This window comes from Ictidomys tridecemlineatus, chromosome 7 (assembly GCF_052094955.1).
Source record: "Ictidomys tridecemlineatus isolate mIctTri1 chromosome 7, mIctTri1.hap1, whole genome shotgun sequence".
Taxonomy (NCBI): domain Eukaryota; kingdom Metazoa; phylum Chordata; class Mammalia; order Rodentia; family Sciuridae; genus Ictidomys; species Ictidomys tridecemlineatus.
In genome coordinates, this window is record NC_135483.1 from 167253789 (window position 1) to 167279213 (window position 25425).

The following is a 25425-nucleotide window of genomic DNA, read 5'->3' on the forward strand; positions in this document are numbered from 1 at the left end:
TTGTTGTTTTTTTTTTTTTGCTATACAGGCAATGCCCTGAAATTTAACATGTCTGGTTTTTAATGAAGCATAAACAAAATGGAGCTTTTTAAATTCTTTCTTAAAAATTTTAGCACTAAACTTTGCCTTCTCAAAAACATGACAGTGATTATAGATACATGTCTCTTTCTTGAACTGTCTCAAAATTTGCATTTTATATAAAACATAACTTATTGTTTGTGAGCATGATGATTAATTGGTGTATGATGATCAATTTTAATATAGAGTTTGGAAATTAAGTACACTTTTTAGCTATCTCATTATACACGTTAATGGAATTTAAGCCTAGGAAGTTCAAGTATATCTTTGAAGGGAAATTAAAACATAATAGAATTTCCAATTATAGACCTCCCTTCCTTCCTCTTGAGATTGTCCATTCATTTTTAAAAGCATGTGTTGAGCTTGGTGGGGTGGGTTTTCCCTCCCCCTCAAAAATATTTAATGTAATGAGTGAATTTTGCCTTATTCTTTTTGACATATGGCTTATTTCTGTTAAGGAGGTAACTTTTCTTGCAGGTCACAGTGTTTCACATTTCATAGGAAGAGGAATATAATGCATGTTAAGTATTTTTTCAGGTTTTCAGAACAGAGGTTTCCTAAGTGACTAAAAATCTTGACCGCTATTGATTTTTTGGTTTCTTTCAGCAGGTGTTTCAGGGACAGTTGGATTGTTTGGCGGTGTCAACCATCCAAGCTTTGACAGCAATAATGAACAAATCTCCAGCTGCTAAGGTAAAACATATCTCCCAAGCTTTGAAATGTCTTAGATCTGCCATTATTCACTATATAAATCCCAAAATAATATGTAAAAGTCTATAATACATATGGCTTAATACCTGAAATAAAATAGTTCATGAAATACCTCATCTTAATGTAAGAATACTGATAATTTTTAAAAATATTTTTTAGTTGTAAATAAACACACAGTATCTTCATTTATTTTTATGTGGTGCTGAGGATTGAACCCAGGGCCTCACACATGCTAGGCAGCCACTTTACCACTGAGCTACAGCCCCAGCCCAATTTACTGATAATTTTAATGATAAGCAAAGCCCCAAGGACACTGAAGGATTTTAAAAAACATTGATGGGCCTGGGATTGTGGCTCAGTGGAAATACACTTGCTTAGCAAGTGTGAGGCACTGGGTTTCATCCTCAGCACCATATACAAGTAAGTAAATTAATTGAATAAAGGTATTGTGTTCAACTACAATTACAAAAAAAGACATTGTAAATTAGTGAAGATTTCCAGTGTTTTTCAAAGAATGGGAGCTAGCTCTGATATTGAAATGATCTTTTTTTTTTGAGATTTGTTATAATGTATTCATACATGCACACAATAAAACAATATAATCTGACAGTTTCATTCCCCAGTATCTCCCCTTTCCCACTCCTCCCTCCCCCTGATCCCCTTCTTCTATTCTGGTCTCCCTTCTATTTTTTTTTTAATTTGTTCTAATTAGTTATACATGACAGTAGAATGTATTTTGACACATTTTACACAAATGGAGCACAACTTCTCATTCCTCTGGCTGTACATGGTGTAGAGTCACACGAGTAGTGTAATCATACATGTATATAGGGTAATAATGTCTGTCTCATTTTACTGTCCTTCCCAACCCCACAGCCCCACCCTCCCTTCACTCCCCTTTGCACAATCCAAAATTCCTTCATTCTTCCTTACCACCCCCCCCAACACACACACACTATGGATCAGCATCTGCTTATCAGAGAAAACACGCAGCCTTTGTTTTTTGGGGGATTGGTTCATTTCATTTAGCATGATATTCTCTAATTCCATCCATTTACCAGCAAATGCCATAATTTCATTTTTCTTTAAGGCTGAGTAATATTCCATTGTATATATGTACTATATTTTCTTTATCCATTATCTGTTGAAGGGTATCTAGGTTGGTTCCATAGTTCAGCTATTATAAATTGAGCTGCTATAAACATTGATCTGGCTGAATCACTGTAGTATGCTGATTCTAAGTCCTTTGGGTATAAACTGAGCAGTGGGATAGCTAGGTCAAATGGTGGTTCCATTCCAAGTTTTCTGAGGAATTTTTATACTGCTTTCCAAAGTGATTGCACAAATTTGCAATCTCAACAGCCATGTATGAGTGTATCTTTTTCCCCACATCTTCACCAATACTTATTATTGCTTGAATTCTTTTGTAAAAAAATATTTATTTTTTAGTTGTTGTTGGACACAGTACCTTTATTTCACTTATTTATTTTTATGTGGTGCTGAGGATCGAACCCAGGGTCTTGCACGTGTGAGGAGAGCAATCTGCTGCTGAGCCACAACCCCAGCCCTTGTTTGTATTCTTGGTAATTGCCATTGTGACTGGAGTGAGATGAAATGATAGAGTGGTTTTGATTTGCATTTCTCTAATTGCTAGAGTTGATGAACATTTTTTCATATGTTTGTTGATTGATTGTATTTCTTCTTCTATGAAGTGTCTCTTCAGTTCCTTAACCCCTTTATTGATTGGGTTATATATTTTTTTGGTGTTAAATTTTTTGAGTTCTTTATATGTCCTGGAGATTAATGCTCTATCTGAGGTGCGTGAGGTAAAAATTTTTTCCTGGTCTGTAGGCTCTCTCTTCATGTTATTGATTGTTTCCTTTGCTGAGAAGAAGCTTTTTAGTTGGAATCCATCCCATTTATTGATTCTTAATTTTACTTCTTGCGCTTTAGGAATCTTGTTAAGGAAGTCAGATCCTAAGCTGACATGATGAAGATTTGGCCTCTTTTTTCTTCTTAAATGTAATGTCTCTGTTCTAGTGCCTAACTATTTTTAAAAAATATTTTTATTAGTTGTTGATGGACCTTTATTTTATTAATTTATTTATATGCAGTGCTGAGTTTTGAACCCAGTACCTCACACATGCTAAGCAAGCTCTTTGCCACTGAGCCACAAACCCAGCCCGTAGTACCTAACTCTTTGATCCACTTTGAGTTGATTTTTATGTAGGGTGAGAGAGAGAGATTTAATTTCATTTTGCTACATACAGACTTCCAGTTTTCCCAGCACCATTAGTTGAATAGACTATCTTTTTCTCCAATGTGTTTTTGGCACCTTTGTCTAATATGAGATAACTGTATGTGGGTTTGTCTCTGTGTCTTCTATTTTGTACCATTGGTCTACTTGTCTATTTTGGTGCTGATACTATGCTGTTTTTGTTACTATTGCTCTGTAGTATAGTTTTAAGATCTGGTATTGTGATGCCTCTTGCTTCACTGTTTTTGTTAAAGATTGCTTTTAAGTGAATCTTTTGTTAATTTAAGGAATTTGGTTTTATATTGTAATTTTTCTTTGTTAATAAAGAAAACCTGTTTTGGGGCTGGGGATGTGGCTCAAGTGGTAGCACGCTCGCCTGGTATGCGCGTGGCGCTGGGTTCAATCCTCAGCACCACATACAAATAGATGTGTCCACCGAAAACTAAAAAATAAATATTAAAAAATTCTCTCTCTCTCTCTCTCTCTTTTTTAAAAAAGAAGAAAACCGGTTTTCTCTATTTAGTCAGTTTATGACTATCTGTAACATAAATATTTTTCACGTGTGATCTGCCCTGTCACTTTGAGGTTTGTTTTTCCAAGTTTTATAGGCATGGTGATTCTGTTTCTTTGATTGTAGTCACTAACCTGCAGGGTTTTCTGTCCCTTCTCATTCACTACCTCTGACTGTCCTTCTGTTCACTTATGCTGTTAGCTCCCTATATGCTGACAACTATTTTATTGAGTAATTGTAATGATTAGTAGGGTCATCTGTATAAAATGGTAAACACAGAGCAAGGCACACGGTAAATGCTAAATAAATGTTAGTGACATTATTACCACTTTATTTACCTATCTCCCACCTCTAACATCTTTTATTCCTCACTTTTCTGGTTCCAGAAATGAACTAATTACTCTCTGTTCCCTGATTCATTCCTTCAGTTGTATTCCCTAGTTGGTTTGTCTTAGGAAACTAACTTTTGCCCTGGAAATGTTGTTGAAACTCATGGTTAGGTTTCTATTGAATAAGGTTTTGGATTTTACAGTCCAACTTCTGACTTAAATGTGCATTTAATTGTTTTTGTAAGGAAGAAATAATTTTTTAAATTCTAAGTGATTGATTTTTTGAGTGTAATGGATTGCATATAATATATTCTGAAATTCAAAGCTCAAGGTTTTTTAAAGAGTTTTTTTTCCTTTGTTTTTGTTGTTGACTGTGTAATACTTTACATGGTTTAAAAACCAAAGGTTATATAACAAATACCCTTTGAAAACAAGATTTCCTCCTATCCTTGGCCCACAGTGCAACTATTTCTCCTTTCTAAATACAACCAGTTTTACTGGTTTTGTTTAAATCTTTTGATTTTATAATGAGTGTATAAACATTTGCCTAATTTAATGGACTGATTTAGTATTTTCTACTTTTGTTGGTTATCTATATATTTCACTGTATGACATTAGGTGCCTACTGTTTAAAATATATGTAATATAGAACTTTCTAAAATGAAGTTAATGCTCCCAATAATTTAGACCATTTAGATTCAAAGAGCAGAGAGAAAACTCTATGTATTCAGTTTTTTTTTCTTTTTCTGGCCATTATTTAAAATTGCCAGAACTCTTTGGTTCTTTGAGGTTATTATCTGACTCCTCTTACCTCCAAGTTTTCTCATTTTTTTTCTCAATTTTTATTTTAATTTCACTTAATACTCTATTAATTAAAAATTACTTTAAAAGGTTAAGTGTCATTTGCTGTATTCTGTAAGTATTAAAAAAAGTTCTAAAGACAGTTATGCTCACTTTGTTTTGCATTTTGATAGATTATTATAACTCTTGTTTCAGAAGTTGTAAGGATTCTATTTAAAGATGAACACATGTAATTTGAGAGAATATTGAATTCATAGTCTTTTTTTAATTTAATATTAAGTTCATTAGCTTTAAAGGGTTTTCAATATCTTTAATATTTCAACAAATCTAGGCATTTAAAATGTGCTTTTATATATTGTTTTCTCCTCTAGGAAATATTTAAAGAAAGAATTGGTTATACACACATGTTTGAAGTATTAAAATCTCTGGGTCAGCCTCCACTGGAACTACTTAAAGAACTTATGAACATGGTGAGTTTTTAACCTTTTTTAAAAAAGCTAATTTATCTCCATTTCAAAAATGGTAACTAATCTTTTATTTTTTATGTTGTTTTTTCAGGCTGTAGAGGGTGACCATACTTCAGTTGGGATTTTGGGCATTAGTAATGTCCATCCTCTCTTGCTTCTTATCCAGTGGCTTCCAGAGCTTGAATCCCATGACCTGCAAATCTTCATCTCTGATTGGCTGAAGAAAATTTGTTGTATTAATAGGCAGAGTCGAACTACATGTGTCAATGCAAACATGGGAATTAGGATCATTGAAACCCTTGATTCCCATTCTTCCCTTCATCGAATTTGTGCTGAGAACTTGATTGCAATCTATGGTTCCTTGGGGAGTCAGTCAGTGAGCTCAGAAGAAATCCGTAGCTTGCTGAGATTGCTCAGGGTGGATCAATCTGAGTTTATTCATCCTTATACCACTGCTGTGACTCGAGCGATACTGACAATGGCCCGAAAACTTAGTCTAGAGAGTGCACTGCAGTATTTTAATTTGTCACATAGTATGGCAGGAATTTCTGTGCCCCCCATACAGAAATGGCCAGGGTCTGCCTTTTCTTTCAGTGCTTGGTTTTGTTTAGATCAGGATCAGTTGACTCTTGGTGTTACTAACAAAGGAGGAAAAAGAAAACAATTATACAGGTAATGGTATAGTTATGGAATTTACATAAATATTGTCATAGCAGTATATATCCTATGGTTCCCAAATGGGAAAAAGCCTCTGGAAATATCTTACTTTTAAATGTACAACAATTTATCTGAAGTTTCTTTGTCTTTTAGCTACATGTAGTTTAATTATAAGTGCTTTATTATATATATATTTAATAATAATTATATAAGTCAGATATTTGCTACTTAAGTTCTGAGGTTAGTTTTGGACTATAAAAGTGGAGAAGAAAGGATTAATAAGCTTCAATGATAATCTTTGTGACCCATTGAAGGTACTATATACTTCTTATATAAAGGACCAGAAAATTTATGTACATGTCTATCTAGACTGCAGTACCTAATAATTTTTAATTCTTGTGATTTTTAAGACCTTTATGTATGCTTTCTGAATTTTATTTGGAAGAATATTGAAGATCTTAAATTTTTTTAGTTTTATTATAGTTTGCTAATGGAATTATAGTTATAATGCTGCCTTGTATGATTTGTTAACTCTTATACCAAAAAAAAAAAAATTTAAAAATGTCTTTGAAACAAAGTTGGACCGATGTGTGGCATTAGAGTTTAAGCTACTGCATTGCTGATAAAGGTGTTCAAGATGGCTTTATGATTCTGTGGGTTTCAGTGATGATGAAACTCATCAACTAACTTCAGGAGTTCTGATAATATATATTTATGTTAGCTTTTTTACAGGAAGTGGCATGGGTTTTGAAGCTTTTATTACCCATTCAGGTATGTTGGTTGTGGCAGTGTGCACCAGAAGAGAATATGCAACAGTTATGCTTCCTGACCACAGTTTCTGTGATTCCCTCTGGGTAAGGCTTTGAGACATCATATTTAACTTGTTGGTTCTTTTCTTGAAAAAACACAATTTTATGCATCTTCAAAGGAGTTTTATTTCATTTGCTTTTTGAGAGTCAATTAATTTTTAATTTAAGGTTCTCATTTTGGAGTTTGTCAGAAGGTTAATACTGCTTATGTTGTCATAAATATAATTTATGATAGTAAAATTTCTGCTAAGAACTAAAATGAAATGTTGTGATTTCTTTGAGGCCTTCTAAAAGCACATTTAATTTTGAATTTCAATTAAAATGACATGAGAAATCAATAAAAACAATGCATTTCTATTGCTTTTTTAAAAAAATATTTTTTAGTTTTAGGTGGACACAATATCTTTATTTTATTTTTTGTGGTGTAGAGGATCGAACCCAGCGCCCCACGCATGCTAGGCGAGCGCGCTACTGCTTGAGCCACATTCCCAGCCCTCTTTTGCTTTTTTAGTAATATAAAATGTGTCTTTATTAGAAAGATTGATTTTAAAGAATACTCAAAGCTTTGGAAAATGAAGAAAAGACATTATGTTTTGATTTTTTTTTTTTACATTTTTTAGAAAAGGTTTAAGTGTTTTATAGTACTACAGAAAAAGTTATTCTCACTTTAAGAACATCATTATAATCAGTAGTTAACTGTGTTTAATCTTAATATTCTGTTCACACAAACAAATTATAGAGTAATACTTTGAAAACATTTGTCATTCCAAAGGCAGTATAATTTTAGCCTTTCACATGTATGTTTTACTTCACCAGCACAACATAACTATTGTTCACATGCCTGGAAAAAGACCCTTTGGTCAGAGTCTTGTTTATATCTATGACAATGGACAACAGAAGGTTTCTGCCCCTCTCAGATTTCCTGCCATGAATGAGGTAAGTATATTTAACCTACTCTTTCAGGCTTACTTGATTGATAACTCTTAAAGATTTCAGTTAATTTAGAAGATTTTGTTTATTCAAAATATAGGGCCCTAAAATTTGGAAGTGTATTCTATATATTAAGATAGTAAATTAATATTCATTTGTCACTCTATCATTAGATTTTGTCAGACAGTGTGTTGAAAAGGAAAACAATTCAAGGAAGAAACAAATGCAATTGAAGATTTAAGGGGAAAAAAAAAAGACTTAAAACAGGAAGCCAGAGAAATGATTAGATAATTTAATAAAACTCTCTTATGAAATATTATTATGAACTCTTCCATTCACATTAATTTGAAATAATGAAGACACTTAAAACTTGCATGTTGGGGGCTGGGATTGTGGCTCAGTGGTAGGGTACTTGTCTGGCATATATGAGGCACTGGGTTCTATCCTTCGCATTACATAAAAATAAATAAAATAAAGGTTTTGTGTCCATCTACAATTTAAAAAATATTTTTTAAAAACCTTGCATGTTGTTGTAGTTAGGTATAAGATAGACTTTATTTACAGAGGTGGTTCTCAGTGACTACTTATGTAAAAGTTCTTTGAGAATTTTTGGATAATTTTGAGAAAGTCTTTTCTGAAGGTAATGTAATGGAGTAGATTATTTCTCAAGTCCTTCTAGGAGTTGAATAATTTCTTACTGTTTTTGATGACCATTTTAAGAATAGCCTGTAATGAGCATTATACTGATTCATAATTCTCTGTAAATTTTAAGGGGGAAAAGTAGTTTTTTTCTATTTTAGATAACAGTAAAGCTGTTTAAAAATTTTTTCATAATATACACTCATTAAACTATTTTTAAATCACAAGTATGTAAAGTGAGTCATAAAAATAATACATCTGAATTTTATTGGCCAAGGGGAACTTTGGTAATGATTTCTTGTGTATATACATGCATATATACATCTTGATCCAGTAAAAATAAAACATAATTTTCAGTCTGTTTATTTGCTTAGTTTTTGCTATTTATTTCTAATTTATTTTTTCCATCACTGGGGATTAAGCCTAGGGCCTTGCAAATACTAGGCAAGGGCTGTACCACTGAGCTATATCTCCGGCTCTCACTGTGTAATTTTAAACATGAAATTTGATATTTATTTAAAATGGTGTAATATTTTGTTTGTTTCTTAGTCTTTTACTTCCTGTTGTATTGGTTCAGCTGGACAAAGAACCACCACTCCTCCACCATCTCAAATTCCAGATCCACCATTTTCTTCTCCCATTACCCCTCATCGGGCATCATTTGGTGGAATTCTATCATCAGCCTCCTGGGGAGGAGCAACTGAAAAATCAAAATTAGTTACCAAATTGATATCAGCTGGAACCCAAGACAGTGAATGGGGATGTCCCACATCTCTGGAAGGTCAGCTAGGGTCTGTTATTATCTTTTATGAAGCACTGCAGCCTCCTCAGGTGAAAGCATTGTATTTAGCAGGTAAGCATGTACATTATACTGTTTAATTAAATTTAAAATTTTCTAAAGAAACTATTTGGAGAGTGTATTTGTTTTCATTGAAAATCAAAGGAGTGCTCCCTTAAGCATATAAAATTTAGCACATATACTAAAATTGGAACAATACAGAGAAGATTAGCATGACCCCTGCTCAAGGATGACACGCAAATTCGTGAAGTGTTCCATATTAAAAAAAAAATGAAAGGAAAGGAAAAGTCCCCATGTACTATATTTTTTTTGTAAGCATAAATAAAACAAACCTTTGGAAAATATTTCAAGATATCATCCATAAACTGCCAGAATTATTCTCCTAGAGTTGCCATTGCAAAATACCACAGACTTGGTGGCTTTAACAAGAGAAATTTATTTTCTCACAGTTCTGGAAACTAGAAGTCCAAGAGCAGTGTGCATCAAGATTGTTTTCTAGTGAAGCTTCTCTTCACAGTTGTGGGTAGCTGCCACATTGCAGTGTTGTAGGGTTTTTCCTCTGTTTGCATGTGGACTGAATAAGAGACCTCTGCTGTCTCTTTTCTTGTAAGGAGCCATATCAGATTAGGGATCCACTATTATGACTTTATATAACTTTAACTCCTTAAGACTCTATTTCCAAGTATAGTCATATTGGAGACTATATCTTTAACATGAATTTTAGGGCCATCCATAACAATGCCAGTTCTTTTGTCAAATATTAGTGAATTGATAAAACAAAATATAAGCTTATCTCCATAAGAAATCATGAGTCTTGTTTGAAAACTTGTCATCTTTATAATTGATGTATTAATATCCCTGAAGAAAAATAAGATTGTACAATTTTTTGTTTTGGCCTTTATTTTTGACCAAGATTTTAAGCGCACACATACACACACACACACACACACATACATTAATTATTTTTGAATCATAACTACTTACAAAATTATATTCTAGCAGGATGTTCAGATGTTAAGTCTCTGAAAGTCATATACATTAACTTTGCAGAATGGTTTTTTTTGGGGGGAGGGGGCGGTCAACATATCCTTTTTAGATTACCAGAGTTTTGACATGAATGGGACAATCCAGATTTTCAAAGTTTATGGTAAACCTTTGAACTCACCAGAATGTTTACAGGTAGTCCATAATCCAAATAAATTAAAACTAGTAATAAGTCATTTTGTTTAGTCATTATGGCTATGTAGTTCACATTTTGTTCTTATAATTTTCCTACTTATAATTCTCCTCTAACAAATAATTATTTTTAGTCTTCATAAGTGATCATTTTAGATGGTTGTATAATGTTTCTTTGAATTCATAATGTGTGATTTATTTAGGTTGTTTATAAAATTTTTAGTATTGGTATAAAACTTCAATGTTTAAAGTTAATGAACTGTTTGTACTTAGTTTTTCTTATTTTGTTGTATGTAATGATAAATTCTTAGGATAAATATTCAATGAATATATTAAAATCCCAGTACATGTTGCATAATCCATTTCCAAAAGGGATATAAGAATTCACAGTGCCCACCAGGAAAACAGAAACATACCAGTTTCACCATAGCATCAATAACATTTCCTTCATTATTCAATGTAAAATAGAACCTTATTTGAACTTGTTGTTCTTCGATTTTTTAGTAAAGTTGGGTAATTTTTTTTTTTATGCTCAGGTGCTATTTCATTTCTGTGGTGTCTATTCCCATTGATTGGACGTTTTACTATCTTCTTATTCATATGAATTTGTTTACATTAGATTAGTAGGTGGACTTTGTTATATTTGATAATAGCTTTTTTATGCTATGTACAGTATCCTTTATGGAGTGAAGGTTGATCCACTTCCTAATTTTTCTAGGTTTTGGATAACTTGGAGGTGATATAAAAACTAAAGTACAGCCAGACACTGTGGCGCACATTTGTGATTCCAGCAGCTTGGGAGGTTGAGGCAGGAGGATTTCAAGTTCAAAGCCAGCCTCAGCAACTAAGCAAGGCCCTAAGCAAATTAGTGAGACCCTGTCTCAAAATTAAAAATAATAGGGGCAGAGGATCTCAGTTAGTCATTAAGTGCCCCTGGGTTCAATCCCCAGTACCAAACCAAACCAAACAAAAACCTCGAAGAATATTTTAGCTAGTATGGTTTAGTGTATTATTTGTGTAGCTTAAAACACTTTAAATTTTGTTTTGATAACACAGAACCAAGGAGACTATAAATATTCAATGATATGTATGTGTATAAATAATTTTCAGGTCCAAATTGTTTAAGCCCTTGGAAATGTCAAGAGAATGACATGGCCGACCTGCCTGGTAACATCCTTCTTCACTACACAGCAAAGGTTAGAGCAAATGCATGGACTGTCCATCTAGTTATAACTCTGTTGTGAACTAAGATTCTTTTTTATTCCTTTAGTCATTTCAATGGATAATTGAGATGGAGGGGCTTTAATTGCCAGTTTTTGAATTATGAATTTTTCAAAGAAAGATGAGAAGTAGCAAACATTAAGGATACTTCCAGTTAGAGTTCAAATGTTATCATTATGTCATTAGTGTAAATGGAAATAGTTGTAGTTGGAATTTGTACTAATGAACTGAATTCAGTAAATGAACCAGATTGAACATGTGTTCACCTAAACTTTCTGGAAGGAGAGATGAAACAGAAATGTGCTCTAACTTTGGTATTTTTAAAAAAGCATGATTCAGCAAAAGAGGGAGAGAAGAATGAAGGGAAAAAAGAAATGTTTACTAAAGGAGAAAAAAGAAACTTACTATATGCCTGTCATCGTTTTTCCTTCAAGGACTTATCTAGTGAAAGTACTTGAAGTCAGCAAGGACAGAGGGATGGAAGACAAAAGTTAGAACTGGGAGGAAAGAAAAGAGAGAAGTATTATAAACATCAGTTGTGTTCATTATATTAAATATTATGTTGATTCAGAGATGCTTTGGTAGTGGGAGATTATATGTTATAGCAATCTGGTATATAATCATAATTTATTACTTTTGAATGTGTATTTGTTATATCTGACCTAATAAAATGAAGTGATTAGTTTTATTTTCTCCCAACTTTTTGTTTTCATTTTTTCTTTATTAAATTTTTTTTATTCTAATTTGTTATACATGATAGCAAAATGCAATTCATTTTATATTACACATATAGGGCACAATTTTTCAAGTCACTGTATGCAAAGTATTTTCACACCATTTGTGTCTTTTTTTTTTTAAACATCCATCTTTTAGTTGTAGTTGGACACAGTACTTTATTTTATTTATTTTTATGTGGTGCTGAGGATCAAACCCAGATCCCTGCATATGCTAGCACTGCTCAGCACTCCACCGCTGAGCCACAACCCCAGCCCATCATTCATGTCTTCATACATGTACTTAGGGTAGTTGTGTCTAACTCATTCCACCATCAGTCCTACCCCCTTCTCCCTTATTCCCTTCCCTTCCCTTTACCCTATCTAATATTTCTCCATTCCTCCCATGTTCCTTCCCATCGCCATTATGAGTCAACATCCTCATATCAAAGAAAACATTTAGCCTTTGGTTTTTTGGGATTGGCTTACTTCACTTAGCATTATATTCTCCAACTTCATTCCTGCAAATGCCATGATTTTATTTTCTTTTAATGCTGAGTAATATTCCATTGTGTATATATACCAAATTTTCCCTAGTCATTCATTTACTGAAGAGCATCTGGGTTGGTTCCACAATTTAGCTATTGTGAATTGTGCTGCTATAAACACTGATATGACTGTATCCCTGTAGTAGGCTGTTTTTAAGTCCTTTGGATATAAACCGAAGACTGGGATAGCCGGGTCGAATGGTGGTTCCATTCCAAGTTTTCCAAGGAATATCCATACTGCTTTCCAGATTGGCGGCATCAATTTGCAGTTCCATCAGCAATGTATGAGTGTTCTTTTCCCCCACATCCTTGCCAACACTTATTGTTGACTGTATTCTTGATAGCTGCCATTCTGACTGGTGTGAGATGAAATCTTAGAATAGTTTTTATTTGATTTCTTTTTTTTTTTTTTTTAAAGAGAGAGTGAGAGAGGAGAGAGAGAGAGAGAGAGAAAGAGAGAGAGAGAGAGAGAGAGAGAGAGAGAATTTTTAATATTTATTTCTTAGTTCTTGGCGGACACAACATCTTTGTTGGTATGTGGTGCTGAGGATCGAACCCGGGCCGCACGCATGCCAGGCGAGCGCGCTACCGCCTGAGCCACATTCTCAGCCCTATTTGATTTCTTTAATTGCTAGAAATGTTGAACATTTTTTCATATATTTGTTGATAGATTGTATATTCTCTTCTGAGAAGTGTCTGTTCAGTTCCTTGGCCCATTTATTGATTGGGTAATTTGTTTTCTTGGTGTTAAGGTTTTTGGGTGCTTTATATATCTTAGAGATTAGTGCTGTATCTGATGGGCTTGTGGTAAAATTTGTTCTCTTTCAGTAGGCTCTCTACTCACCTCACTGATTATTTATTTTGCTGAAAAGAAGCTTTTTAGCTTGAATCCATCTCATTTATTGATTGAGATTTGGGCCTACTTTTTCTTCCATTAGGTGCAAGGTCTCTGGTTTAATTCCTAGGTCCTTGATCTACTTTGAGTTGAGTTTTGTGCATGGTGAGAGAGAGAGATTTAATTTTATTTTATTACAAGTGGATTTCCAGTTTTCCCAGCACCATTTGTTGAAGTGGCTATCTTTTCTCCAATGTATGTTTTTGGTACCTTTGTTTAATATAAGATAACTGTAGTTATTAGGGTTGGTGTCTGTGTCCTCTATTCTGTACCATTGGTCTACAGGTCTATTTTGGTGCCAATACCATGCTGTTTCTGTTACTATTGCTCTGCAGTATAATTTAAGTTCTGGAATAGTAATGCCACCAGCTTCACTCTTCTTGCTGTGGATTGCTTTAACTATTCTGGGTCTGTTATATTTTTCCAGATAAATTTCATTTTGCTTTTTCTATTTCTAAGAGGGATGTCATTGGGATTTTGATTGGGATTGCATTGAATCTGTATAGTGCTTTTGATAATATGGTCATTTTGAGAATATTATTTCTGCCTATCCAAGAACAAGGAGATCTTTCCATTTTCTAAGCTCGTCTTTAATTTCTTTCTTTAGTTCTGTAGTTTTCATTGTAGAGGTCTTTCACCTCTTTCGTTCAGATGATTCCCAAGTTTTTTTTTTTTTTTTTTTGAGGCTATTATAAATGGAGTGGTTTTCCTAGTTTCACTTTCTGAGGATTTGTCACTGATGTACAGAAATGCCTTTGGCAACTTTTTATTTTGAAAAATTTCAAGCCTACAGAAAAGTCAAAATAATAGTAAAGTGATATGCAGTATTCTGTACATGTAAATTCACCAGTTATTAACATTTTGCCTTACTTTCTGGCTGTCTCAAATCATTTGTGAAAGGAAATTAACATAGCTGTCAGGCTGGATGAGGTGGTGCTTGCCTGTAATCCCAGCAGCTCTGGAGGCTGAAACCGGAGGATTGTAAATTAAGGATCAGCCTCAGCAATTTATGGAGGCCCTTAGTGAGACCCTGTCTCAAAATAAAAAATAAAGGTTATAAAAAAGGGAGGCTGGGAATGTAGCTCAGTGGTAAAGTGCCTCTGGGTTAAATCTCAGAACCTAAAATAACAATAACAAACATAGCTATCAAAACTTCATCCCTAATATTTCTATATAACCATTTACCAACATGAGAAACTGATCCATAATTTCATATATGACTATATTCAGTTTGTCCTAAAATATTTATTAGTATTTAAAAAATTACCTTGGACTCTTTTGAGGTCCTTGCATTGTGTTGGTTATAACATTTCTTGAGTTTTGTATCTTCTGTTTGCTTTTCATTTTACCAATGATATATATTTGTTTACCCAGCTACACTTTTAAAATAATTTTGAACTTAATAATTTAAGGTATTATGGAATTGTTGGAATCGTTCAGTAGTCATCAGTGTTTTCATTTTTGTCCTCTTTTGCAGGGGTTTTAGTTATTTATTTGTTCCCAATTTTATACTATTCAAACTTAAATTTTCAATTTTATATATTTTTAAAAAATAGCTATTACCTTGTTTTTTCCCCCAAGAAATGCAATATGACTGATAGCATAATAAGTAAAGCAGTTTACTGAAGGAGTGTTTCTCCAAAACTGTGGTATATCATGATACAAGGATTCTATGGTTAAATAAATTTGTAGAGCTGTTGTATTCTTTATAGCCCTCTTAGAAAATTTGAGAAAGTTTAAAAATCCTACCTCCGCCCCCAAACCCTTTCTTTTAGTTTTATCTTTTATTTCCTAAGTCGTTTGAACATAAAACATTTTTTTTAAATAACTCAGTTATTAACAAATGACAGTTTGCTAAAAGCGGCTGTATGGAACTGTTCAGTAGTCATCAGTGTTTTCATTTTTGCTCTCTTTTGCAGGGGATGTTTAATCATTTATTTGTTCACAATTGATTTGTCTTTTCTTTGACACTCAGTAAACTGACAAGAATTGTGAAAATTCTTAGGAAACAAAGAGGAATACCTTAAGACTTAAGTCTAGCTTTTACAAATCTTGCCATCTAAAGTGAGATAAACATGTAAAAAAGTGTAATATAATTTTTTAGCTATCATTCATTATGTGTTTATAGTATATTAACTACTATACTGTTTGACTTAATCTTCACAAAAGCCCTGAGATGTATATAGTATTATCTGTATCTTTTCTAAGCTTTCTTTTTTGTTAGGCTCAGTAAAGATAAGTATATTGACTAGCTTCATAATTCTAGTGAACGATAATGCTAAATTTACAACCCAGTCTGATGAGTGCATATCTTGAACCATTATACAGTATTTCTGTGTTGCAGTTCTGTACAAAATGTAGCGTGTATACAAGCAGGGAATGGTTTGTTCTTCTAGGGAGATTGGAGTTGTATCTTAAAAGGCAGGATTAAAGAGGAATTCACAGTGAGCAGCATCTACAAAGGCATAGACTATAAAACAGGGTTTTACATGTATGTATCTGAGCAGGGGAAGATATGTCAGGAAATGAGTTTAGAGAGGAAGTAGAGACCAGATTATAGCAAACCTTGTATGCCAGGTTAAGGGGTTTACACAGAAGAGTAGAATGTTAAGGTTTGCATTTTAGAAAAAAGTTCTTGAACTACAGTACAAAAGTTGGATTGGAGAGGTAAGAGACTGCAGGCAGTCATACCATTAGGAGATTACCGTGTTAAGAGAGGTCATATGTAAAGAGTGCTCAAAGAAGCAGCTGGAAGAAGACATTTCTTCTCTGAGATTGACGTAGACTGCTAAATATTCTTTTTTAAATTAAATTTTCTTAGTTTCCTTAAGAGAAAAGCAATAGCTATATCATGTATGTTCTTTTCTTTTGGAATGGGAATCAAATGCAAAGATGTTTCATTACTTGAAGATTCAGATTTAGTGTGAAGTTACATGACTTCATGAAAGGAAGTTAAATGGTTTTTAATAACTTTTTGAATTACAGATTAAATTCTTACTCTGAATTAAATCAGAATTGTGTCTTTAATATACAGGTAAATAGTGTTTTATGGCCACAATTGGATTTTTATATAATCAAATAAAATATATTCTCTTGTGATTTCTCACTTTTTTTTTTTCTTTTGCTACCAGGGATTGAACTCGGGGGCATTCAACCACTGAGCCACAACCCCAGCCTATTTTGTATTTTGTTTAGAGACAGGGTCTCACTGAGTTGCTAAGCGCCTCACCATTGCGGAGGCTGGCTTTGAACTTGAAATCCTCCTGTCTTAGCCTTCGTAGCTGCTGGGATTACAGGCATATGCCACCACACCCGGCTCTATCTCAGATTTGAATCATACATTTCTTATGTATTATGAAATTGTGCCTAGGAAAGTAGTAATGGGATTAAAATATTGATTTTTTTTTAGTACTGAAGACTGATCCCCAGCATGCTATACCACTGAGCTACATCCCCAGCCCTTTTTATTTATTATTTTTGAGACAAGTTCTCACTAAATTGCCCAGGCTGGCCTTAAGCTGGCAGCCCTCCTGCCTCAGCCTCCCAAGCAGCTGAGATTACAGGCATGCACTACCATGTCCAGCTGATTTTTTTTAAAGTCATAAGTCTGTTTGCATATATTGATTTAAAAAAGAAAAAAATTTAAACTCAAGTGATTGAGGAGTTACAGTTAGTTCATTAATCATTTGATAAGACTCAGTGACCTGATTTTGATAAGTAAATGCTTTTTAAATTTTTTTTTAGTTGTTAATAGACATTCATTTTATTTGTTTATTTTTATGTGGTGCTGAGGATCAAACCCAGTGCCTCACACATGCTAGGCAGGCATTCTACCACTGAGCCACAATCCTAGCCTTATTAAGTAAGTGCTTTAAGATGTAGTCCCTGATTCTTTAAGAGACAGAGAACAGTAATATTAAAACTCAGATGGGCCAAGTGTGGTGGCATACACCTGTAATATAGGCTGCTTAGGAGATGAAAGCAGGAGAATCACAAATTCATGGCCACCCTGAGAATATAGCAAGATGTTATGTAAAGATTTTAAAGAAAGGTGGAGATGTAGCTCAGTGCTTGCCAAGCATGTATGAGACCCTGGGTTCAAAACCCTGGTCCTTGGAGGTGGGGGTTAAGGGGATAAAGAAAGAAAATTAAATGGTAGGCACCTTCTCGTTGTTTATCTTTTAAAATGGTGGTGTAATGTTTCTTATATGGTTAAAGTTAAATTTTGTTCTAATTTTTGTTTTATATTTTCTTTTATTCTTAGGCTTGCAAAAATTCAATCTGCCTTGATTTATCTACTAATTGTTTGCATGGAAGATTAACAGGAAACAAAGTAGTGAACTGGGATATTAAGGTAAATTAATAATAAATGATGGGCAACGTAGTATAATCTAAGTAAGTTTAAGTTTAATGATCCTTTTAAAGGCTTTTTTTCGGGGGGGGGGAGTTACTGGGGATTTAACCCAAGCAATTTGCCAATGAGCCATATCTATGTCCCTTTTTTATTTTTGAGACAATCTCACTAAGTTGCTTAGGCCTTGCTCGGTTGCTGAGGCTGACATTGAATTTGCCATCCCCTGGGATTACAGGTGTGTGCCACTACCATGCCCTGCAAGATTTTATCTTATAAACATCTCCAGATTGATTTAAGTAATAGATCTCAGTTAAAATGTTATATAGATGTACAATTTGAAGGATAAATAAGTATCTTAATGACTATAGCAGTGGAATATCTGATTCACAGGAAACATATTTACCTTTATAAACTCTTCCATGAGTATAACAATCTCTATAAGTATGCTATTTTAGTGTATTAAGATATTTAATACCTTGGGGCTGGGGTTGTGGCTCAGTGGTAGAGAGCTCACCTAGGACATGTGAGGCCTTGGGTTCAATCCTCAGCACCACATAAAAATAAATAAATAAAAATAAAATAAAGGTATCATGTCCAACTTCAACTAAAAAAAACCATATTTAATCCCTAAAATTGTATGGTGTAAATCTTCCTAGAGATTTCATTGATTATCTCTTTTCTATTAGACACCTGCTCTCACCAGGGATCCCTCAATTTAGGCTATCCTATATATTAGTGACAAATTGTAACTTTATATATGCTATGTATATACCAAATGACACCTTTGTTCTTGTTTTTATAAGACTAAGAAATTATGACTTTTCTTTTCAGGACATCATCAACTGCATAGGTGGATTAAATGTACTCTTTCCTTTATTGGAACAAATAAGCCACTTTAGTGAAGGACCAATTCCTGAAGGAATGGATGAAAGCATAGTTCCTGAATTGATAACACCTGTAGAGGGAGATTGTATGTTACTGACTTCCACAAAAGCATCAGGTATTAAGATGATGTTAACACAAAGTAGTCATTGAAAAATTTGAGAATTAATGGAAAAATAAATACCAGCATTAGAAAAAACTTAATCATTTATAAAAGTAGCAGCTGCCCTAATTTTACTAATAAAGTTCAGGAAATTTATAATACTTTGGTCAAACAGTTAAGGTAGTGGTTTTACTCTGACAATCCTTATATTATTCTCTTAGTATACTGTGAAAAATACTATATCATTAAATTCGTGATAGAGAAAATATTTACATATACATGTAAGTATACATCATGCTATTGCTGCTTTTTTTTATTTCATTGTACAAATCACCTTTGGAAGCAAACTTTTTTATGTTTTGTTTTGTTTTAATTTTCAATGGATCTTTTGTTTTATTTATTTATATGTGGTGCTGAGGATCGAACCCAGGGCCTCACTTATGCCAGGCAAGTGTTCTACCTCTGAGCACAACTCTAGCCTGGAAGCAAACTTTTGAACTAAATTTCTTTTTGTTACAGTATGCATTATGATATGGAGAATAGAAAATGGAAATAAAAGTGATGAATTATGATAATTAATGACATGTTCTCATTTCCATAGAGTCAAGACTAGAGAAAAATCTGGTTGCAACATTTATCTTGATTATAAAGCACTTTATTCAGAGACATCCCATCAACCAGGATAATCTTATTCACTCCCATGGAGTTGCAACTCTTGGTGCCTTACTTCAGAAGGTAAGCCAATCTAACATGGGGTTGATACAGCTGATGACTATAATTAGCAGTTGGTGTTGGGATTCTCTACTTCCTACTAAATAAATACATTACTAAAGATTGTAGTGTTACGTTTTCAAATTATATTAATGAATCAGGTTTGTTTCAGCGGCACCTTTTAAAAACCTTTATGGAATTGTATTATACAAGAGGTACTTATTTATATAACAGTATATAATCTTTGAAGTATATGGCTTTGTTATCTTTATTATTTGGAATGTTTGAGAAATATAAGACCATTTTAAGAATATGACATTAGAAAAATGTGTTCTAGTGTTACATCAGAATAACTTATTTGTTTATATTTTATATCCTAGGTTTAAAAATTTTTACATTTTAGTAGATATTCCAAATTATTGATTTAAAATTATAATTTAATAGTAGCTATTTAAATTGAATTTTATGGAACTCTTTTCTGTTTGGTTTCAGGTACCAGGCACCTTAATGGATGTCAATGTATTGATGGCAATTCAACTACTAATTGAACAGGTATCATTAGAGAAAAATATGCCACTCCTGCAACAAATGTATCAGTATTTACTCTTTGACTTCCGTATTTGGAATCGAGGAGATTTTCCCTTTCGAATTGGTGAGAGCAGGCTATTTGATAAAATTTTGTAGTTATTTTAGAAATTTATAACTATGTCTGTGATTATTGTAGATAACATCATTTACAAGTGAATTTTCTATTTTAGGTCATATACAATATCTTTCAACCATCATTAAAGATAGCAGGAGAATTTTCCGAAAGAAATATGGTGTGCAGTTTCTCCTTGATACACTTAGGATTTATTATGGGTATGACAGTCTTGATCCTTCCTTAGGTTGTTATATTTTTATTCTGCTACTTAACTGGAATGGGTAGATTTTCTCACTACCAGTGATTCTAATATCCTTTAATTTCAGAGAAGCAGGATAGTTTGGAGGTTAAAAGGATGAATAATCGATCTACATATATCAGTTTTGAATATTGGTTTCACTAATTGTGTAGCTTTAGGCAGATTACCCAAATTTTCTGTGCTTGAGGTTTCTTCCCCTGTGAAAAGTAAAACCTCTGCCAGGCGTGGTGGTGCACACCTGTAATCTGGAGACAGAGGCAGGAGGATCTCAATTTCAAAGCCAACCTCAGTAATTTAGTAAGACTGCAAGCAACTTGGCAAGACCGGGTCTCAAAATAAAACCCAAAAAGGGTTGGGGATGTGTCTCAGTGGTTAATCCCCGGTATCCCCTTCCCTCTAAAACAAACAAACTAAAACCTTCCTATGGTGATTTACATTAGTAACATAAGTTACTAATGTAAAAAGCACATACAATTCTGTGTACTACGTAGTGTTGTATAAATGTAAGCTGTTTTAATATTTTTAATTTTGTCACTAAAACACTACAAAAGATTTTCCTTAAAAAGAAAAACAAGGGGCTGAGGTTATGGCTCAGTGGTAGAGTGCTTGCCTGGCATGTGTGAGGCCCTAGGTTCAATCCTCAGTGCCACATATAAATAAACAAAGTAAAAAAATCCCCTGGCAACTAAAAAATATTTAAAAAAAAGAAAAAGAAAAACAAGCCAAAATTATCATGAATTATAATAATTATGTGGAAAGGTCTCTTTTTAAACTAAGAATTCTTTCATATGAAATGTACAAAAGTGTTACAAGTTAAATTTTCAATTATGCTTCTGTTTTTCTCTTTTAGGAGTAGTTGTAAGTGTCATGAGCTATCTCTTGATGACATTCGAACAATAAGGACATCTTTGTATGGACTCATTAAATATTTTCTATGCAAGGGTGGAACTCATGAAGAGATACAAAGCATAATGTGTTACATAGCTGCTACTAATGAAGAAGAACAGGTATTAAGCCAGGGATCTAATCTAATCTTTCTTTTTAATATTTAAGTTGCTCTCTCATCTTGTCAACTTACATATTTCCTTAATTACTTCAAGAATAAGATTATGTAATGTCACATACAATATTACATAATTAAATAAATGACTTTTATTTACTATCTGAAACTTTAATAAGTAGATGATATTGTAATTTAGTGTTTTATTTAGCTCAAAAGTGTAAAATGTGGAAATACAGGCTTTATCTGGCAATTCTGAAGTCTGTTTTCATGGCCTACATGGTGTATGTGTATCATCAAATTTACTGGGTGTTTTTTTTTTTTTTTTGGTACCAGGGATTAAACCCAGGGGCACCTAACCACCGAGCCACATTCCCAGTCTTCTTTTATATTAGAGACAGGGTCTCACTCTGTTGCTCAGGGTCTCAATTAAGTTGCTGAGGCTGGGTTTGAACTCATCGTCCTCCTGCTTCAGCCTCCCGAGTCACTGGGATCACAGTGTGTGCCACCATGCCTGGCTGCTGGGTAGATTTTTTTTTTCCACATAGATAACTTAAAAAAATGTTTTTTAGTCATACATGACAGTGGAATGTATTTTTGGTAGAATGTACATATGTGAAGTATAACTTATTCTATTAGACTGAGTAGATTTTTAACATGAATATAAAGATAAGTTCATAAACATGTTGCATAAGAAATAAATTGTAAATATTTATCTGTTTTCAAAATACTCCTACATATACTATCTTGTTTAATCCTCAGAACTATCCTTTAAAGTAGTAGTTTTTAGCTTCTAGTCCCTTACATACTTTAACCGGGAGGCTTGTTAGACATGTAGGTGAAAGCTAGATGTGGTTTTGTGGGCTTGTAGTCCCAGGTACTGCAAGGCTGAGATAGGAGGGTCTCTTGAGCCTAGAAGTTCAATACTAACCTGGGCAACATAGAGAGATCCATGTCTGAAAAATAAGTGAAAGACAAGTAAATACTATCTACTACTGATTCAACTACAAAATTAAGCCCTCCAGGTTCTTCTAGAGCATGTGGTAAAATTTGAGACCTACTGATGTAAAATGCACAGACAAGGAATGACTCTTCTCATTTATACTTTTGAAAATGTATATTCAAAGAGATTATATGACAATTTAAAAAGTCACACAGCTAATATACCTGGAACTAGAATCCAAATATTTTCTGAATTCCAGTGTTTATTTTTTAGTATATGACCAATACCTTAAATTTGAGTAACCTTAATTTATGTTCCCTAAAGTACTTTGCTTCTGAATGTAAGTTTATTGAGTCAGTGGTTACATGACTTCATAATTGGTATTATGCAGATGTTTTCCTACAAGATTGGACTTCAAAATTTTTTCATTATTCAGAGTGATAAACAATTATACTTCATGGTAGCTGTGTCTGATTCATGAACAGTGATAATTTTTTGGTCAATTCAGTCAAGAGTTATTTTGTCAAAACTTACTGTGTATACAGAATAATATTAGACATTGCAGTTAATTTAATGATGAATGAATTATTGTTCTTATTTTTAAGCCTCATGGGGGCAGGAGGCAGTAAAAGTTTACCAAATACCTATGAAGCAGAGACATATATGTTAATATCTAATACAGAGATCTGTGAGAAAGATAACATATATAAATCCTGGGAGGATTTCACAGAAAAGCTTTAAGGAAGAGATGCCTTTTCAAATGGACAACATGGGAAATGTGATATATGGTTTTAAGAAGTGTTGAAAGGTTAAGAACTCACCGTGCACTGGGAATAGAAAAGCACAGAGGTCAAGGTGTGGTTAAATGAATGGCCAGAGAATTAAGGGAGGTGAAAGGCCAACTTGGTTGTGACCAGGAGAAAGGAGATGGAGCCACATCAAAAGATGACTTTGTTTTTGTTTATTTTTCATTACGATAATAAAATATCTGATGGTTGGCATTTTATAAAGTTAAAAAAAAAGGTGTCAGATATGTATAGCAAAAGGATATGCAAGAGAAAATGGAATAAGCCAACAGCATATGTCCAGAGTAAAGCAAGGCTGGTTCAGAACATATCAGACAGTGCAGTTGAGCTTAAGCATTAGGGTGTGTAGAATTGAATTAAACAACTACTCATGGTTTATGACTTAACTTGTTCTTGTATACATAGAGATGGTTCTCTTTTGTTGTTTTTTTATCTTCAAAAGCTCTTGGGAATTTTGAATGTACTCTTCAGTCTCCTGTGTACCAGCCCAACTAGAGGTCAGCTTTTCTTGCTGCTGTTTGAACCAGGAAATGCTGACATACTTTATGCCTTGCTGTTAAATCAGAAGTACTCTGACAGACTAAGAGAAATCATTTTTAAGGTACAAAGATTTGTAAGCATCTGTTTATTTGGTAGTATTTGTGAGAATGGGGATTTGATTGCATCATAGCCATTTTATGACTGTAAGTTCTTTTTCATATCTTTTTCTAATTTTAAGTTTCTCTTATTTTAATAGATATATTTCATGTTACTTGTTTGCATATTTAAAAAACAATTATATTGGGAGGCTAAGGCAGGAGGATTACGAGTTCAAAGCTAGCCTCAGCAATGGTGATACGCTAAGTAATTCAGTGAGACTCTGTCTCTAAATAAAATACAAAATAGGGCTGGGGATGTGGCTTACTGGTCAAGTGCCTCTAAGTTCAATCCCTGGTATCCCTTGCCAAAGGAAAAAAAATTATGTTTTGAACTGTGGATATAAATACATGGTAGAGTACTTGCTTAGCACATATGAGACCAGCAATTTGATCCCCTTAACCATAAGATCAAAGCAAAACAAAAACAAACAGAAACATACCTAAATTATTTAATAAATTATCTCAGTGGAGATAATTGTCAGCCATCCTCAATATAAAACTTCTCATGTCTTCTCTAAGTAGAGTGAGTCTGGGTAGGCAATTCAGAACATTTTAACAGTTTATAATACTTACTTCATATGGTACCCATGGTTGTGTCAGGCACTAAGCAGTTTTATTATATTAGCTTCCTTAATCCTTGCAACAATTTAGGAAGAGGGTATTATATGTATTTCCATTTTACTGGTGAAGAAACTGAAGTCAGAGAGGTTAGTAACTTATCAAAGGACATAGGATATATTTTATTAAGCTATCCACAGTATCCAAAACTTTGAACTTTGGCCGAAACCATCTACTCCACCTTTTTGTAAACTAAAAGATAACAGGGGTCAGTCATAAATACCACCACAATGCATTTTTTTTTATTCTCTTGTTCATTATACTTAATTGCTTTGTGGCAGTTGTTTGTTCATATTTAGAGTTACATTATGAAGTCTACTTACAGGATTATGTTTGGATTGCCTATGTTTGAAATCCTTAAATTTTAGTAAACAAGGATACAGTAAAGGCAATCAGAAACAGCCTCTATTCAAGCTGCTTTTTTAAAAATTATTTTTTCTTTTAATTTTTTTAGTTGTCAATAGACTTTTATTTTATTTATTTATATGCAGTGCTGAGAATCAAGCTCAAGGCCTCATGTGTGCTAGGTAAGCACTCTACCATTAAGCCACAACTCCAGGCCATGAAACTGCTTTTTAAAGCATCTGCCCTCACTAGGGTTCCTGTATAGAGATTAAATGTTATTTCTTTACTCCTCCATACACCCCAGTACTGAGGATTGAATTCAGAGGCACTCTTCCACTGAGGTACATCCACAGCCTATTTTATTTTGAGACAGGATCACTTTAGATTACTGAGACTCGCCTCAAATTGGCAATCTGCTTGCCTCAGCCTCTCAAATAGCTGGGATTACAGACATTTGTCACCATATCTGGCTAAATTATATTTTTCCAAAAACAGTCTTACAGAGATTGTTCATGATATGCAGCCAGAATGATCCATTCTTATAAGATGATAAACCTCTCTTGGAAAATGTTGACCTCCACT

General features: G+C 33.5%; 1 protein-coding gene and 1 non-coding gene across 11 annotated transcripts in view; both read left to right on the forward strand.

Moving 5' to 3' along the window:
• The window catches only part of Nbeal1 (neurobeachin like 1), a 185907-nt gene that overhangs the window by 74226 nt on the left and 86256 nt on the right, over positions 1–25425 (forward strand). For 6 of the 10 annotated variants that reach the window (XR_013424260.1, XM_040294730.2, XM_021735694.3 and 3 more), the window contains 14 exons: positions 685–771; positions 5059–5157; positions 5246–5826; positions 6533–6665; positions 7437–7556; positions 8739–9042; positions 11275–11360; positions 17806–17895; positions 18727–18895; positions 19482–19615; positions 20084–20243; positions 20350–20452; positions 21344–21500; positions 23685–23843. Coding sequence is in view for 9 of the 10 variants with exons in the window: in XM_040294730.2 (XP_040150664.2) it covers positions 685–771; positions 5059–5157; positions 5246–5826; positions 6533–6665; positions 7437–7556; positions 8739–9042; positions 11275–11360; positions 17806–17895; positions 18727–18895; positions 19482–19615; positions 20084–20243; positions 20350–20452; positions 21344–21500; positions 23685–23843 (2382 nt within the window). In the remaining variant the exon portion in view is untranslated. The remainder of the gene's footprint in view (positions 1–684; positions 772–5058; positions 5158–5245; positions 5827–6532; positions 6666–7436; positions 7557–8738; positions 9043–11274; positions 11361–17805; positions 17896–18726; positions 18896–19481; positions 19616–20083; positions 20244–20349; positions 20453–21343; positions 21501–23684; positions 23844–25425) is intronic. The other 4 variants (XM_040294731.2, XM_005338923.5, XM_078017875.1 and 1 more) reach the window with 1 other exon arrangement.
• LOC120883764 (U6 spliceosomal RNA) lies at positions 9147–9252 on the forward strand. The gene has a single exon (XR_005725962.1). It is a non-coding gene; the product is annotated as a U6 spliceosomal RNA (small nuclear RNA).